This window comes from Mobula hypostoma, chromosome 3, assembly GCF_963921235.1.
Source record: "Mobula hypostoma chromosome 3, sMobHyp1.1, whole genome shotgun sequence".
In the NCBI taxonomy this organism is placed as follows: domain Eukaryota; kingdom Metazoa; phylum Chordata; class Chondrichthyes; order Myliobatiformes; family Myliobatidae; genus Mobula; species Mobula hypostoma.
Window position 1 is genome coordinate 97,423,784 of NC_086099.1, and position 18,761 is coordinate 97,442,544.

Sequence of the window (18,761 nt, forward strand, 5' to 3'; positions counted from 1 at the left end):
TACAAGCCTATATACCAACCATTGTAGGTGTTTATATCCCAATTTGTTCGTGCTTGTTCCTGCCCGCAGACATAATTATCCAATCCCTATGTACTTATTTACTTAATTTTTTCTTTTTTTTTTCTTTTTTTTTATCCCTTTCCCAAATCTTTCCCTTTACTTGTGTTAATTCTCTATTTTCCAAAAAAAAACCAAACATTTAGACTAGGGGTGCTTACGTTAGCAATGTTACTGTGTTGATGAGAAGAGCAATATAAATCATTAGGAGAGTCATCTAAAGTCTGCTCGCATTGGGGTTATATATTCAATCCATTTATTCCAGATTTGATAAAATGTTTCTTTTTGAGTTCTCAGGGAGTAAGTCAACTTTTCCATTTTAAATATTTCCAAGATAATTTCGTACCAATCTTCTAATGTAGGTGGTATTGGATTTAGCCATTTTCTAGTGATTGATTTCTTACTTGCCGCTAAGAGGGCCTGCAGCAACTTTATATCTTCCTTCTGTTCAAGGAACAATACATGCCCCAAATAGAGCGTCTCAAAGTTCAGAGGTATCTGGGACCTAAGTACCTTAACTAATGTTCTATGAATACCTTCCCAAAATAGACTTAATTTAGGGCAATCCCAGAAAATATGAAAATGATTTGCCTCCTTGGAGCCGCACCTTTTCCAACACATCACATTTGTATCTTTATATTTTTCCTGATATGGGGTCTTGAAGTATCTTATAATGTTTTTCCAACAATGTTCTCTCCAAGTCAAAGAATTAGTCGAGGACCATTGAAAGCTGCAGATTTTCCCCCAAGCCTCCTCTGAAAGTACCAACCCCGCTTCTTTCTCCCACTTCTCTTTAATATACAGTGTATTTACATTTTTAGCATGGGAGAGTGCATTATATAGGCGAGAAACTGATTTACTAGGTATTGAACTGCAAGCCGAATTCAGAATCTTGAAAAATTCTAATTCTACTGTTGATAGGTCTGTATATCTACAACTCTGGTTAACATAGTTTCGTATTTGAAGGTACCTAAAAAAGTCATTATGTTCTAGGCCATGTTTGTCCTGCAGGATTTGGAAACTTTGTAATACTCTTTTATCTATAAATGAGAGGTAGGTTGTAAGACCTTTCTTTATCCATAGCTCAAATCTTTTATTTCCTCTGTTGGGAAGGAATTCGATATCATATGCACACCATCTAAAGAGTTTTAGCATGTTATTAATTCCACATGAATTAACCACCTTCTGCCATACTTTTAATGTAAGATTTATCCAAGCATTATTAAATTTTTCCAACTGGGCCATCAATCCTTTGTCAGCTATTGAGGCCTGAAGAGGAAAACTGTCAACTAATCCAAATTCTATTTCCTTCCATCTAGCCTTATATTCCCTATTACACCAATATAACAGAGGGGTTATCTGTGAGGCATAAAAATAATTTCTCAGGCAAGGAAGAACCATACCTCCTCTTTCCTTCCCTAACTGTAAGGTGTTATATCGAATTCTAGGTTTCCTTCCTTGCCAAATGAAGCGGGAAATCCATTTGTCCCATTCCCTGAATTGATTATCATCCACCTCCACTGGTAAAGTACGGAAAAGATATAATAACCGAGGAAGAATATTCATTTTTATAGTATTTATCCTTGAATTTAAACTTAAAAAGGGGATAAGATTCCATCTATGCATATCTGCTTTTATCTCTGAGATTAATGGCCCATAATTTACCTGTGACAGTGTTGAAAGATCCTTCGGCAGGGTTATTCCTAAATATTTTAATGATTTAGCTTCCCACTTAAGATCGTATGTATCCTGCAATTTTTTGGATGGTGTATAGTTTAGGGACATAACCTGCGTTTTCTTTACATTTATTTTATAACCTGATATTTTCCCAAAGTCATCCAACAGTGTAAACAATCCCATAAATGATTTTTCTGGTTCACTCAGATAGACCAAAACATCATCTGCGAATAACGCCACTTTCTGTTCAATCCCGGCCACCTTGATACCTTTTACGATTTCGCTCTGTCTTATTAGTTGGGCAAGTGGTTCAATATATAGCGCAAAAAGGAGAGGAGAAATTGGGCATCCCTGTCTAGTGCCTCTCTCTAAAATGAAGGAGTCAGAGAGGTTCCCATTTATCTTAATTCGGGCTGTAGGGCTGTCATATAGAGTCTGAATTACTTTAATAAACCTTTCTTGAAAGCCGAATCTTCTCTGTATAGGAATGCCCAACTAACCGAATCAAAAGCTTTCTCAGCGTCCAATCCTACTACCATTGTCTCTGTCTCGTTCTTATTAACCTGTTCTAATATGTGCAGAGTTCTCCTTATGTTGTCCTGTGTTTGTCTTTGTTGAATAAATCCAGTCTGGTCTAAATGGATTAGGCCAGGTAAAAGCTTTTCCAATCTGTGCGCTAATATAGATGTAAATAGTTTGTAATCTAAATTAAGAACACTAATTGGCCGATAATTGCCACATTCTAGTTTATCTTTACCCTCTTTAGGAATAACTGAAATAATCGCTTCTCTCCAGGAAGGTGGAGTTTCTCCTCTCTGCAAGATCCAATTAAAGGTGTTAAGTAGTAATGGGGCTAACTGTGTCTTCAGGGACTTGTACCACTCTGAGGTAAACCCATCAGAACCCAGGGACTTTCCAGCCTTTAACCTAGAGATGGCCACATTCAGTTCTTTGACAGTTACTGGTTCTAATAAACTTTCATTTTGTAAATCTGTAAGTTTAGGTAGATCTAAAAAATTCAATACACTGTCTATATAGGGCTCATTGGGGGCCCGGGGTTGGGAGTACAGCTCTCGATAATATGTTTCAAAACTCTCTTGAACTATTGTACTCTCCACAAGCTTTCTCTTTGGATTCTTTATTTTATGAATTGTATTGTCTGCTTGTTGTTTTCGTAATTTATATGCTAATAATCTAGCTGATTTACCTCCTATTTCATAATTCTTTTGTCTCAGGTAAAGAAAATTTCTTTGAGTTTCCAACGTATAAATATCATCAATTTCACTTTGCAATTTCCTAATTTCCTGTTTTCGATTTGAATTACTTTTGTTGCCAGCTACAACTTGAAGTTGTTTTAATTTTCCTTGAAGGTCTGCTAATTTTTGTGCATTGATTTTTTTCATGTGAGTAGTAATGGAAATAATTTTCCCTCTCAGTACAGCTTTCAATGTATCCCATAAGATCACTGGTGATGTTTCTCCCGTGTCATTAAGGTCTAGATATTCTTTGATTTCTCCCCTTAATCTCTCCATTACTTTCGGGTTATTGAGTATATGTGAGTTTAGCCTCCATAGTGTTTTCCTCATTTTCCTTTCCAGGATTAGAGACATAGAGACTGGGCTATGATCCGACAGATCAATTGTTGCAATATTACAGTTTTTTATCCTGAGTCTATCTGTATTAAAGATAAAGAAATAGTCTATCCTTGAATAGGCTGAATGAGGGAAAGAGTAATATGTATAATCTTTACTAGTAGGGTGTAATTCCCTCCAGACATCTATCATTCCCAACTCCTCCATCAATGAATTCACTTTCCGAGTCAGAGGTTTATTCTGAGTAACTATTCTTGAAGAATCTAATATAGGATTTAATCTAATATTAAAATCCCCTCCACAAATTACTACCCCTCGAGAACTGACCATTAGGTCAAAAATGTGTCTATAAAATGACCATTCACTACCTGGAGGAGCATAAACATTCAGCAATGTTATTTCTGTACCTTCTATTCTTCCTGTGATTTTTACAAACCGTCCTTCTTTGTCTCTAGTCTCTGAAATATGTTCATAATTAAGAGTACTTGATATTAAAGTAGCTACCCCTCTTTTGTGACTCAATTTATATGATGAATAAAATACATGCTTAAAGCCCATTCTTTTTAATTTTCCATGTTCAGATTGGCTCATATGTGTTTCCTGGAGGAAAGCTATTTGTGCCCTCTCTTTTTTCAATTTAGACATAATCTTATTTCTTTTAATTGGATTCAAAACCCCATTAACATTATAGGAAATTATTTTTACCAATTCAGTTTGCATTTTTCTCTAGTGGAAAAAAAGCACTCTCCTTTTCTAACCAAACAGTAAGCAATCCCTTCTCAACAGTAAACCAAGACATATAACCACACCCTAGACATTTCTGAACGTATAACATTTGAAAATTTTTCCCGACTTCCCACAGTGAGGCCTGAGCACCGACCCGCCTCAGTTCAGAGGGATAACCTCTATCTTCACCCTGTGTTAGAGGGCCCTCAGCAGTTTGAATAATCATAGAGAATTTTCTCTTATTTATGTCTCGACCATATTGCTATCATTCAAGTTATTCCGCCTAGTTTATTTTCAGTTACCAGTTTTCATTTTACTTTTAAGTCCGATTTACTCTTTTCAGTCATTTCTCTTAATTATTAAATCTGTATTCTCTGTACATTCGCGTCTGAATATTTGCAGCTTTTCCTTGTAGTTTGACACTCTGGTTCGAGTGGAGTGTCCTCGCCCCACTAACTGCCACGACTTCTGCCGAATCCTCTCCAGTAGCGACTCCGGCTGGGTGATAACTTTAATAGGTAGCCCCCGGTCCGCCAGGTCCAACGTTGCCTCCTCCACCGTAGCGTAAGTTTTTGTCCCTTCGTCGTAAAAGACTCTCAGCCGAGCTGGATACAGGGTCTGGAATCTGATGTTGTTTTCCTTCAGGACTCTCCGTGTTTCCGTATATTCCTTCCGTCTGGCAAGAATCCCCGGTGCGTAGTTGTGGTCTAAACTGATTTTGCAGTTGTTCCACATGAAACCCTTCTTTTGCCATGCTCTTTTAAGCACCTCTTCCTTTGTTCTGTAACTGAGAAATCTGATCAGAATCGATCTGGGCTGGGCGCCTGCCGGAGGCTGTGGTGCCAACGCGCGGTGAGCCCTTTCCATCTGTAGGTCTTTTGCGGCCGGTATATCAAGGTTCTCTCTAAGCAGCTTCTCCACGAAGGGAATCATCAATCCGGGTTTACCTTCGGTTCCTTCGGGAACTCCGTAGATCCTCACATTTTCCCTTCTCGAGCGGCCGCCTTGATCTATTAGTTTCCACTGGAGCTGGTCTTGTAGCTTCAGCATTTCTGCTATCACTTCCTCGGCGTTTTGTAGCTTCTCTTCAATTCCAACAATCCTCGCTTCGGCTTCATCTATCCGCCAGTTAGTTTTTACTATTTCTCCTTTAATATCTTCCAGCTGTTTGCTGTTATCTTGTCGGAACTCGCGAATCTCTCCGAGAATCAAAGACAGAGTCACCGATTCCCCCTCATTATCTCCGTCTTGGCTTGCCGTGGGGGAGCTAGGCCCGTCGCCTTGCTGCATCTCTTTATGTTTATCTGCCTTCGAAGCGGACTTTTTATTCTTGTTCTTAGACATCATCCTTGCCCCTTTTATTAATATAGTTATGCAATATTAAGTATTTGTCTAAATTCGATTTTGGGGCAGTTTACCTTCTTTTTTGTCGAGAGACCTTTTCCTTACGCCGCCATTCCCTTGATGACCCGGAAGTCCCCCATACCCAACTTTCAACACCTAGATCCGTTCTGGATCTTGCATTGGAGGGCAACAATGTGAAGCGTGGCTAGTAGCCACAACAGCTGTACAGTAGTTATTCCTACCAATATTATCAAGGACAGTTGTAATTTGCACATTGATCACTGAACATGAGCTCTGGTTGTTATCCTTGTACTGGTTTGCTAACCATGTGCAGCAGAGCCCATTTATCAGTTAATCTGGTCACTCTTGTAGAATAATGAAATCCTCATTCAGAGCATGGTCTGTGCCTTATCTATGTGATATTGAGATGGAGCAGAGAAATTCAATAGCTAAGAAGGACAGGCTACTTTGCTGATGGTTTGACCTATGAGACATCGTGGGAACTATTACAGCATAGATCAGTATGTGGAAATACAATGTTGTGACTATTACCAAGACTTGGATATAACAAGAGCAGGACTGGCTACTTGATGTTCTGGGGTTTAGACATTTCAAAAGGGATAAGGAAGTAGATAAAATGGGAAGGGACTGGAATTGCTAATCAGGAATAATATCATAGCTGTAAAAAGGGAGGACATCTTGAAGTTAATATCTACCGAGTCAGTGTGGGTGAAAGTCAGAAACAGGAAGGGATCAATCACCCTACTGGGTGTATTTTGTAGGCTCACCAGTAACTACCAGGACATTGAAGAGCAAATAAGTAGGCAGATTTGGAAAGGTGCAAAAATAACAGGGTTGCTGTCAGGGTAACTTCAATTTTCCTAATATTGATTGGCACCTTCTTAGTGCAGAAGATTTAGATGGGGAGAGTACGTTAGGTGTGTCCAGGAAAGATTCCTGACACAATATGACACAATGACATGCTACTAGCAGAGAGACCATATTGGATCTAGTATCAGGCGTTGAATCTGGTCAGGTACCAATTCTCCTGGTGGGTGAGCATTTTGGAGATAGTGACCATAATTGAGCATGGCCATGGATAAAGACAGGAGCAGGAAGTATTAAATTGGGGAAGAGCTAATTATAAGGGTATTAGGCTGGAACACATTAGGAACAGATGTTCTCAGGGAAATGCACAGCAGTAATATGGAGGCTGTTTAGGAAGCTCTTGTATGGGGTTCTGGCTAGGCTTGTCCCACTGAGGGAAAAGATGGCAGAGTGAAGGAACCACAGTTGACAAGAGAGGTGGAACTTTTAATCAGGAGGAAGAATGAAGACTCAAGGTTTAGGGAGCATGGATCAAATAAGGTTCTTGAGAGTTATAAGGTAGTCAGGAAGGAGTTTAAGAAGGGACTTAGAAGAGTTGGTAGAGCTGGAATGGGTCATAAGAAGGCTATGGCAAATAGGATGAAGGAAAACTCCAAGGTGTTCTACACAGATGTGAAAAACAGCAGGATAACAAGAGAGAGGATAGGACTGTTCAGGACATCTGCCTGGAGTCATAGGAAGTAGGGGAAGTTCTTAGTGAATACTTTGCTTCAGTATTCACTAGTGAGAAGGACCTTGATGAATGTGAGGTCAGCATAGAACAGACAAATATGCTGTAGCATGATGATATTAAGAAAGAGGCTGTTAGAGCTTGAAGAACATTGAGATAAATAAGTCCCTGGAGCCGGACAGGATATAACCCAGGGTATTATGGGAAACAAGTGAAGGGTAATTAGGAATAATCACCAGAGAGTCTTATGTCAGCGGTGGGAAAACTACTGGAGAGGATTCTCAGGGACACGATTTATGTGCATTTCAAGAATTGTAGTCATATTAGGTACAGTCAGCGTGGCTTCATGAAGGGCATTATTTGAAAACTTACTAGTGGTAATATTACCTTATGTGTTATGTTTTGCACCTTGGTTCGGAGGAACGTTGTTTCGTTTGGCAGTATACATACTGTACATACTGTTAAATGGCGATAAACTTGAACCTGAACAACTATTTTTAAGGAAGCAGCAAATCAAATTGAAGTAGAGTGGTGAATATGGATTTTAGTAAGGTATTTGACAAGGTACCCCATAGACAGCTCATCCAGAATGTCATGAGGCATAGAATCCCTGGAAACTTGGTTATACCAGAGCAGGCAGAGGGTGGTAGTAGATGGATCATATTTCAGCTTGGAAGTCAGTGACCAGTGGCATTCTGCAGGAATCTGTTCTAGGACTCCTGATCTTTGGAGATGATTTGGATGAGGAAGTAGCATGGTGGTTAGTAAGTTTACAGATAACACAGAGGTTACCAGTGTTATGTATAGTGCAGAAAGTTGTCATAGGATGTAAGGACAGCAGGGTAGTGCAGTGGTTAGCACAATACACTACAATACCAGCAATCCAGGTTCAATTCCCACCACTGCCTGTAAGGAATTTGTACATTCTCCCTGTGACTGGTTGGGTTTTCCCTCCATGTGCTCCAGTTTCCTTCCACAGTCCAAAGACATACCGGGGGGAGACGGAGGAATTGCTGGGTGGTGTGGCTTGAGAGCCCATAAGGGCTTATTCTGCTCTGCATGTCAGTAAATAAATAAATCAACAAGACATAACAGGATGCAGAGCTGGGCTGAAAAATAGCAGACGGAGTTCAATCCAGAAAAGCGTGAAGTCTGCACTTTCTATAACACTTAGGAAGGGCAACACTTGAAGCAAAGTACAGGGTTAACTGCAGGTTCTTTGCAGTGTGGAGAAACAGAGGATTCTTGGGGTCCACGTCCATAGTTCCTTCAAAGGTGCAGTGCAGGTTGACAGGATGGTTAAGGTGGAGTATGTTGAACTTTGAACCTATGTTTGATTTCGAGAAAAGATGGGGTTCATTTGTTTGCTATTATCAATTGAGTTAATTGATAGATTTTCTTCACGATCTAATTGCAAATTTTTGTATATTCTTTTGCTGGCCGTTTGATGTTCATATTTTTTTCTAAAGAAGCTTTTTGTATAACGCATGGCTCCGGGGTTGAACACCCAATGGTTTTTTTTTCTTTCTTTCACTTTTTTCCCCCTTTAGTAAGGTTTATTTTTCTTTTTGTCACAAAGAAGTTTTCAATCTTTTAATATGAATGTCTTTTTTTCTCTTCTCTTTGAGGCATTGTAAGTGATATTTACTTGGATGTACTCCTGTTAATTTTGGATTGATAATAAAAAGATTTGAAAATGAGGAAGTGACTCTCAGTAGTGCTAAGATAAAGGACCAAATAAACTGGTTTTGGTTGTCATTTGACTTAAGTAATTGCCCACGATATTAACAAAAATACTACTTTCTTTCTGAAAAGTTCTGTGGATTTTTTTTTACATTAATATCAATGGGAGCGATCTTGATTTGTTTCACCTGAAACACAGCACAACTTGACAGAAGACCACCACATCAATACTGCAATGAAGTTTGAACAAGAGTAGAATGATACTACAGGGGCACACCAATAGCCATCAGTCCCGAAGTCAAATAATGAAAGACATCTTGCTTTGATAAAATCCTCTGCATGCAGTTTGACCTCATGCTAATGGCTCTAAGAGTTTCATTTGTACAAAAAGAGATACAAGTTATAACCGTTAAGTACCTCAGGGGAGTCTTCAGGCAGAGAAAACCCTTCACAATCTGTATCTTCTGATTTGGCAGATTTCTCTTCTTCATTCTGTTCACTTAAATGTTTGGAATTGCCATGTTCCTCCATACCAAGTGGACTATTCTCTGCTCAAGAAATAAAACAAGTTAAGGGATCTTGCCACTCAAGTCTGAATATTCGGTACAGTGAGGTTTATTCCTGCTAACTATCTGTTCACCTTTAGAGGGCCCCATCCTGCTTAAGTGGATGCCAGCCTGTTAGTAACAGTCCTTGCAATTTTTTTGAGCAGAGTATACTCACTTATGAAAATGAATATTCCACATTTCTTTGGGCTCAAAATTAACACTACATTTTTGATGGGTCTCAGTTATCAAAGAACATGTTTTTTTTTCTTCGAACACTCAACAACTAATATCTTATACAAACGTCAGAGGCAATTTCACTGATGATATCACTATTGTTGGACAAATCACAGGTGAGTCAGTGAGTAGTGCCACAGCAACAACCCCTTGCTCAAACTCACTAAAACTATAGAACTGCTTGTTGACTTTGGGAAGGGAAAGGGAAGGTGAACATGCACCAGCCTATTTTGGTGGATTGGCATATTGGATGACCTGTCCTGGGCCCAACACAAAGATGCAATCACAAGGAAGCCTTGCCAGTATCTCTACTTTCTTAGAAGTTTAAAGCAGTTTGCCATGTCACTCCAAACTCTCTAAACATCTACAGATGTACTGTTTAAAGTATCCAGACTGGTTGCATCATAGCCTGGTCTGGCAATTCGAATGCACAGGAAGGTAAAAAGTTGCAGAGAGTACTGGACTCAGCCCAAAATATCATGGGCACATCCCTCCCCACCATCAGTAGTATCTACATGAGGTGTTGCCTCAAGAGGGCAACATTTACCACCAAAGATCTCCACCATCTGAGTTATGCCATCTTATCGTAGCTACCATGTGCAAGAGGTACAGCTGCCTGAATTCACAGGACACCAGATTTACGAACAGCCACTTCTCTTCAACCATTCAGTTCTTGAACCAACCTGCACAACACTAATTACTACCTCGGTATAGCAACACTTTTACTATTTTGCAATACTAATTGTATTCTTTCTTGTATAATTCTGTAGATTTTAAATATTTTTATTGTTAATGCTGTGTATCAGATGTTATGTGGCCGTGGTACTATTGCAAGATTTGCATTGCACCTGTGCATACGTATACTGTGCATTTGACAATAAACTCAACATTGACACTGAAAAGGCTTTATTTATATTTAGACCATAAGACATAGGAGCAGAATTAGGCCATTCAGCCCATTGAATCTGCTCCACCAGTCCATCATGATTGTTATATTATCCCTCTCAACCCCATTTTCCTGCCTTCTCCTCACGACATTTGATGTCCTGATTAATCAAAAACCTATCACACGCCACCTTAAACAATGACTTGGCCTACATAGCCACCTGTGACAATGAATTTCACAGATTCACTATCCTCTGGCTAAAGAAATTCCTCCTCGTTTTTGATCTAAATGGACGTCCTTCTATTGTGAGGCTGTGCCCTCTAGTCTGAGTCTCCCCACTATAGGAAACATCCTCTCCACATCCACTCTACTTAGGCCTTTTAATATTTGACAGGTTTTAATGAATTCCTCCCTCCTTCTTCTAAATGCCCGCAATTATAGGTCCAGAACCATCAAACACTCCTCGTACGTTAACCCTTTCACTTCTGGGATAATCCTCGTGAATCTCCTCTGGACCCTCTCAAATGCCAGCATATCATTTCTTAGATAAGGGACCAAAACTGAACATAATACTGCAAGTGTGACCACAAGACATAGAAGAAAAATTAGGCCATTTGGCCCATCGACTCTGCTCCTCCATTCCATCGTGATTGATTTATTATCCCTCTCAACCCCATTCTCCTGCCTTTTCCCTGTAACCTTTGACAATCAAGAACATATCAATCTCGGTTTTAAATATACCTGATGACTAGGCCTTCACAGCCATCTGTGGTTGTGAATTGCACAGATTCACCACCATCTGGCTAAAGAGACATCTTTGTATTCTGAGGCTGTGCCCTCTGGTTCAAAACTCCCTCACTACAGGAAATACCCTCTTCATGTCCACTCCATCTAAGTTTTTCAGTATTCAATAGGTTTCAATGAGATTCACCTTCATTCTTCTAATTGCCAGTGAGTACAGGCCCAGGGCCATCAAATGTTCCTCATATGTTAACCATTTCATTCCTGGGATAATTCTCGTGAACCTCCTCTCTACGCTCTCCAATGCCAGCACATCTTTTCTTCGATAAGGGACCCAAAGCTGCTCACAATACTACAAGTGTAGTCTAACTAATGCCTTATAAAGTCTCAGAATTACATCCTTGCTTTTGTATTCTAGTCCTCTCGAAGTGAATGCTAACATTGCATTTGCCTTCCTTACCACCAACTCAACCTGCAAGTTAACCTTTAGGGAATCGTGTACAAAGACTCCAAGGCCCTTTGCACCTCTGATTTTAGAACGTTTTCTCCATTTAGAGACGGTGCACACCTTTATTCCTTGTACTAAAGTGCATGACCACACACTTCTCTAAGCTATGTTCCATCTATCACTTTGTTGCCCATTCTCCCAGTCTGACTAAGCCCTTCTGTAGACTCCCTCATTCCTCAACACTATCTGCCCCTCGATCTATCTTTGTATCATCCCACAAACTTGGCTATAAATCCATCAATTCTGTAATGTGAATCATTGACATGTAATGTAAAAAGAAGCGGTCCCAATGCAGACCCCTCTGGAACTCCCCGGCAGCCAAGTAGAAAAGGCTCCCTTTATTCCCACTCTTTGCCTCCTGCCAGTTAGAAAATCTTCTATCCATGCTAGTATCTTTCTTGTAATACCATGGGCTCTAATTGGTAATCATCCTCACGTGCGGCACCTTGTCAAAGACCTACTGAAAATCCAAATAAACATGTGTGGACTGTCAGATGCTTCATGTTAAGGCTACTTCCCAGTCCTGCTGTTATTTAATTACATTTCATTAATGACATTTAAGTTAGTACTGTGACAGCTGTTCTACATAATGGCTAAAAACTAGCAAAAAAAATGTATTTGCAATTTAACTGTGATGCTACCTTTAACGTTAGGTTAGTCAATTTGCCGTCACCGTTGAGTTCGGTTGCCAGTCTCCAGATGTATTAACTTTGTTAAGTACAGCTGAGTAGTTCTACCTTCAATGGAGATTAAAGCTGGAAGATTCAGGGCTGCTTTTTTTTTTAAAAAGATGGATACTTCCAGAATCAGAATGTTTAAGATCTGAGAAACGTTAGAGGGATGAAGCTTGATGTAATAATGGTATAATGGAACAAAATGAATGACCAGGATTGGAACTACATGATTACAATGCACCGAGCCCTTTGGACAACCAGCAACCACAACACTGAGGCAGAAAGGGAGGTAGGGTGGCAGGTTAAAGCCTGAGAAGGGGGGGGAAAAAACTTACAAGGTATAGTTTTAATGATAAAACAAGGATATAGCTAGAGTAGGTGGACACTGTATTTAATCCAACATTAGGTCACCATCACAATAGAACAACTGATCACCACTGCTAACAAACAGTTAATCTGATATTTGAATGGAAATACAGGTTTGAAACCTAACGACCTTCAGAACTGTCCATCTTTACATTATAAATTTGCCTATATATACTGAACCAAAGAATTGTCTTTGGTTGCCCACCATCCCACTGCACCCTCTACTTCCAGACTAAAACGTCAATGTTTGAACCCAAACAATGTCTTACCTTGATCACTCTGTGCCTTGGAGAAAGAAACTGCCATATCAGAACCCTTGCTTGTATTGCCCACTTTGGTGGAAGATTTAACTCTTGACACAGTTAAAATCACAGTCCCCTTTGTTCTACGAACTGCTGTTACTGCTTCACCATGGGAGAATCCAACTAAAGATTCATTATTCACCTGTGTTTGAAGAACAAAAGTAGATGCAAGTGTGTGCACGTTATTTTAGTAAGACACATCATTGCAAGACTTGTGTTGTTTTCTATAATATACCCAATCAGTCCTCCTCCACCTTGTATCAAGAAGAATGAATTGTAAAAAAAGGAGTGTGAACAAAATATTATGTTCAAAGAGTTGTAACGGAGAAATAAAACATTCAGTCTATATCCATTTTAATTCTCCGCACTTATTTTCTAGTAGTATCTACCAATTGGATTTCCACCTTATTAAAAATCATTTAGGCAAAACAATTGGTACTTATTCAATTCACAACTTTACCAACCATGATACAAGCCTTCCAAATATTGGTACTATAACCTAAAATGTTATTCTTATACTTGGATCTCAATCGTTTCAGATTATTCCAAAGATAAATGCAACGTCGCAGACATAGCCAAAGAAAAATGCTATGTTAGGCACAGGAGCAGCCATTCAGCCCATTGAATCCATGTCCGATTCCATGCTCTGGCTCTTGACATATCTACTATTAGATACTTTTATCTGAAAGATCCAGCGAGGGTTTCTGCAATTCTTTCAGATTATCCACGCACCTACTAGTCTGGGGGAAAAATACATTTTCCTCATCTCCTCCCTAATCCTTCCAACAATTTAAATTCATGTCCTTGTTGTAGACATCTCTGTTTGAGACCTTTCTCAATTTTGTAGGAATATTTAACTTCCTCAAATAAATGAAATCGGAAATTATCCAGTATGTATTTACATGAACAGTTTAAATCTAGATGGAATTAAATCTTTTTGTGTTATTAGCAGCTGCAGGCTGATCTCTGATACATTTGCATTAGAGTCACACGGTTATTGGGAACAAATTAGACCAATGGTCAGAGCAGGTGGTCACAGTTGACCCACATTACTTACTTCCTGCACCCTTTGCTGCTATACTGCTGATTCCTCCTTTGTCCAAAATTACCAGCATTCACTTCCTCCCTGCTCTCAGTACAAGTCTACGGAGAAGATCCCCACTGTCCAGCTGACCAAATCTCATGCAGTTCACTGTAAATCTGCACCCTAGCCCATAGTCTCCACCTCAGTTTACCAGCAATGTATCAACCCTACACAAATGGTTAAACATTTTCACTGTTACCCTATCACCTGATCATGCAACATTTCAAACTGGAACATCTCCTTAACCCTTTCTGACTTGCAGTCTATAAATTACCCCCCTCTGAAGGTGAATTCACTTGAAGCAGTATTTGTAAGAGAAATATCAGAAATTGAATAAATTATATATAAAATTTAAATACAGACTGAAAATCGAAAGAGAGAAGTCCACTGTATCTTTTGCAACATTTGAAGAGCAGTGTAGAACCGAGTGTGAATGGGTCATAGTCACATGATAACTTATGAGGGCTTTTATTATGTTCCTTGGGAATGATAACACATATCTAGTTTACATCAAGGAAACACCCCTTTACTTCATTTTTGGATAATAAAATAGAGCATTTTGATGAAGTAAATTCTGAGACATATTTGACATGGAGTACAATGTAATCTAATTAGGCTCAAGACCAGAAAAGCATAAAAATTATAATCATTTTTCAGTTCTGGTGAAAGGAAAATAGGCAACAGAACTTCAAGCGCAATAGAAACAATTAAACTGGAGATCTAAAAAATACTACTCCAGTGGCAACAACATTCTTAACAAATGGTGTTGTATGGATGTAGAAAATTATACCAAACCTGCAACGAAAACTATTTAACACATATAGAACTGCTAATAGTAAGGAACATCAGGATAAAGGAAGTAGTAAGAATACACAATTACTTTGGAAAATTGGCCAAAACAGAAGAACATCAAACATCATATAAGCAGCTTGTTCAAGGGACAGAGCAACTCAAGGCAGTGAGTTCCCAATAAGGCAGAAGATACGATGCATATTGTGCCTGAGACTGGAAGATTTAAATCCCATCCCTCTTCATGTATATCCAGTGATGGGACAAGATATTATAGATCACTGTTATGCTTTGCAACTCCAAAAGCATAAAGCTAATCAGAAGAAAAACAAGGGAATCTGAAATGCAAGTCTAGCTTAGTTTTTACTTTAACCAAGATGTGCATGTGTGACATGATGTTGTATGCCATGCACATACTTTTATATATAACCAGAAGTGAATTAAACAAAGAATAATTAATCAAACAGTATATTTACAATATTATTCAAACAATACTGAAATATTAAATATACTGCAATCACCTAGTTTTTAATTGCTATGAAACTAATGTAGTCACCAGTGTGGGAATTTACAGTCAACAAGCAACAGCAGCATATCCTTTCTTGAAACAGATTGCCCAAAACTACACAGATTATTTCAAAAGTGGTTCTGTCCATGTGTTTAAGATTAGCCTCTTGCTTTTATATCCTATGCCAACCTTATTCTTTTTTTTGGGTTAGGAGTACAAAAGACATAAACCAGCACATTTTTGAGAGATTTCTGCTGTCTAGCTGCAGTCTCATGCAGAGTTTCAGAGACTACATTCTTCTTAATAGACAGACCCTCAGTGTCAGCTTTGCTGATCTCACTGAGCTATAAAATTCTTACATGGCTTTGTAATATGGGTGCAAGGATAGTGTCTCATATGGCTCGGGTACTTAGAAGCAGGGATCACAGCCACTGAATTTATTTATTTATCAATCACAGAATAGGCCCTTCCCACCCTTGGAGCTATGCCGCCCAGCAACCCACGATTTAACCCTAGCCTCATCATGGGACAATTTACAATGCCCACTTAACCTTCCAACTGACATATGCTTGGACTGTGAGAGGAAACCGGAGCACACCACGGTCACCGGGAGAACGTACAAAACCTTTACAAGCAGTGGCGGGAACTGAGCCCCGGTCACCTGTGCTGTAGAGTGCTGTACTAACCACTACACTACTGTGCCACCAATTGTAATGGAGATGAGATGTTTCTTCAGCCATAGGGCAGTAGCTGTTTGGAAGTCTTACCCAAGGACTACAGAGGCTCAGTTGTTCAACAAAAAAACCAATAGATTTTTGGATATTAAGGGAAGCAAGCGACATGGGGCCAGGAAAACAGAAAATAAGCTACAGATCAGATGTGATTTATTGAATATCAGGCCAGGAGCAAGGAGCTGAGTGGCCTACTCCTGCTTGTCTTTCCATTGCTTTTGCTTGGGCAAAGACCTACGCTAAAATGTGCCATTGCCAGATATGGAACATTGCCTGAGATCTTGGATTTACCTCTCTGACAAACAGAGTGTTGTTATGATCAAGCTGTGTCTTTTCGTCATGAGATCCCTTCACTGGAATTAGCTTTCCTTTCCAATCATGCATTTTTAAAGGTTTATTTCCTTTCTGCCCACGGCATTGAAGTTGCCCAGGAGCATCAGGTTGTCTTCTCCGAGGGCATGGGCAGGTCACACCTGCAGCTATTAATGTTGATACATAAGCACCGACGACCGCTGCAGCTAGTTCCATGCTAGCATGAGATCTTCACATCACCATACAATAAATGAAAGGAGTAGGGGAGGGTTGCTATTATAAGAGAGGCTATTAAAGCAATGGAAAGGGTGAAGTGAATGTTCACAAGAAAGTTCATAGGTAAACAAGTAAAATAATAAAGAAAAACATGAGTATTCGAGCATCCTGGAGATTTGAAATAATGAATAATTTACTGCAATATTATGAATGATAATGATATAGGAAATAATAAATAGTTAGCTTTATTAGTGAGATTTATTAAACAATTTCATAAAGTTAGAGGTAAGAAATTAAAAAGATTCACTCAATGGATGATCTTTGTGTGGCATTCTCTGGTACAAAAACTACTCAAAGCAAAATTCACATTTTGTTTAAAAATAACACAAACGTTTACCTGAAAAAGAGAGATTATAGAGAACAACTATAAGGACTTTCATTTAGATTATAGAGTTGTAAAAACTTCCCAATATGCTTTAAAGGAATAATACTAGAGAGGAGATGTAAAAGACTACAGATAATGGAGTAACAAACAATCTGCAGGAAAAACTCAGATTGTTGAAGTTTCAGGACGAAACCTGTGGTTAGTCAGGAATGTGTTAAGATAGCCAGGACTAAAGGGTAAAAAAAGGCATGGGTGAGGGTTTAAGCAACTGATGAAAGGAGGCAATGCTTGAAATGGGCAACAGAAGTGAAAACAGCTATTCTTACAGGTGATGAAAGCATGAGAACTGAAACTCAATTTGGCTCCAAGATGATAGAACCAGTTAAATTCACACAGTTAACAGCAAACACGAAGGTGCAGGAGCCATGTATCTATTTTCTGTCTGTCTCTATCGTATTTAGTGCTGCGTGTTTATTATGGGTAACCTGTCATGTGGGTAGGGGTGTGGCAGATGTGAAGAGTATTGTTACATATTCATGTGTTGTCTTTAGTCAGCTTTAGTCTGGTTAGAGCAGGGGTAGGTCAGGGGAACTGTACTTTGAAGCTGAGCACCTAGCTTAGTGAGTTTAACGCTAACGTTTGAGTAGGTTTGAATACGTTTAGAATGTTTATTTCGTTATATTATTAGTTTTATTGTTACAATGTTGCTAGTCTTTGCTGGTTTCATAAAAAAGGATCGAACGTACTTTCTTCCACTTAAGAACATCGTTACTTGTGGAGCATGTCATACATTGTCAACCCCCCACACTTAGTCTCCGAGCGGGTTTGTTTTTTTTAAAGTAACTGCTGCAGGTGGAACATCCAAGTGGGAATCTAAACCTACTTGGTAGAGAATCAATCTTTCCAACATTTTGTTGGTGTAACTTTCTGCTTGCCCATTACTAGATATCAAATAAACAATATGCCAGAAGGATCAAGAATAGTGATAGTAGTGATGCAAGGCTGTGTGCTACTAACATATATTTGCAAACTGACAGCAGCGAATGCAACGCATAGGTTAGAAACAAAAGGATGCATAGATCACAGAAGGCACAGTTAATGAAACATTTACAACAAATTCACTCTCAGATAACATGAATTAAAAGTGGAACCAAGTAAGCAAAGTCCTATTCCACTAAGAGAGATTTGAAAATGGTATGGTCAGTTGAGTTCAAGGCTGTACATAGGTCAGGAAGAAGAATGATAAGATTACCTGTACTGTGACAGAGTAGGAGAGTTAAATAAGTCAAGTAACACCTTTTTAAGGATGCTGCAATGGTTTATAACGCAACAAGACTGACGGACTTGCCTGAAGCAATTGGTCACCAACTTGTAGCCTCCCATCCAAAGCAGCTGCCCCACCAGGATAAACACTCTTTACAAAAACACCACTCTCACCACCCACTAACGAGAATCCTAATCCTCCGGAGGAAGGTTTCTCAAGCGTCAAGTGGATCACATCATTCTATAGAAAGAAACAAAGGTAATGAACTTCCTTGTGCAATTATGACTAGGTTTTAAAGCTAACCTAATGAGACATGTGACAAAATCCAACAACATTACAATTCTTTGCTTTTCATTTATGGAACTGTTACGTCCACCTGACACTGCAGTGTAAACTCAGAGATCAAAATTTGCAATAACTAGTGTATTAAGCTCTTAATTTGCCTTTTTTCAAAATTGTGAAAAATCATGTCGAATATTAACTTTTTCTTAAAATGTATTATAATAATTACAGGAAGGTAAGTGCTCAACAACATTTTATATCTTGCTTAAGTCATCAGAATTCATTTCTAATTTG

General features: G+C 39.0%; 1 protein-coding gene across 3 annotated transcripts in view; it reads right to left on the minus strand.

The window, feature by feature from the left end:
- ptpn13 (protein tyrosine phosphatase non-receptor type 13) overlaps positions 1-18,761 on the minus strand; it is a 262,225-nt gene that overhangs the window by 34,672 nt on the left and 208,792 nt on the right. For all 3 annotated transcript variants that reach the window (XM_063043507.1, XM_063043508.1, XM_063043506.1), the window contains 3 exons: positions 18,270-18,425; positions 12,864-13,038; positions 9,055-9,185 (listed from right to left, as the gene is read on the minus strand). In XM_063043507.1, the coding sequence (XP_062899577.1) occupies positions 9,055-9,185; positions 12,864-13,038; positions 18,270-18,425 (462 nt within the window). The remainder of the gene's footprint in view (positions 1-9,054; positions 9,186-12,863; positions 13,039-18,269; positions 18,426-18,761) is intronic.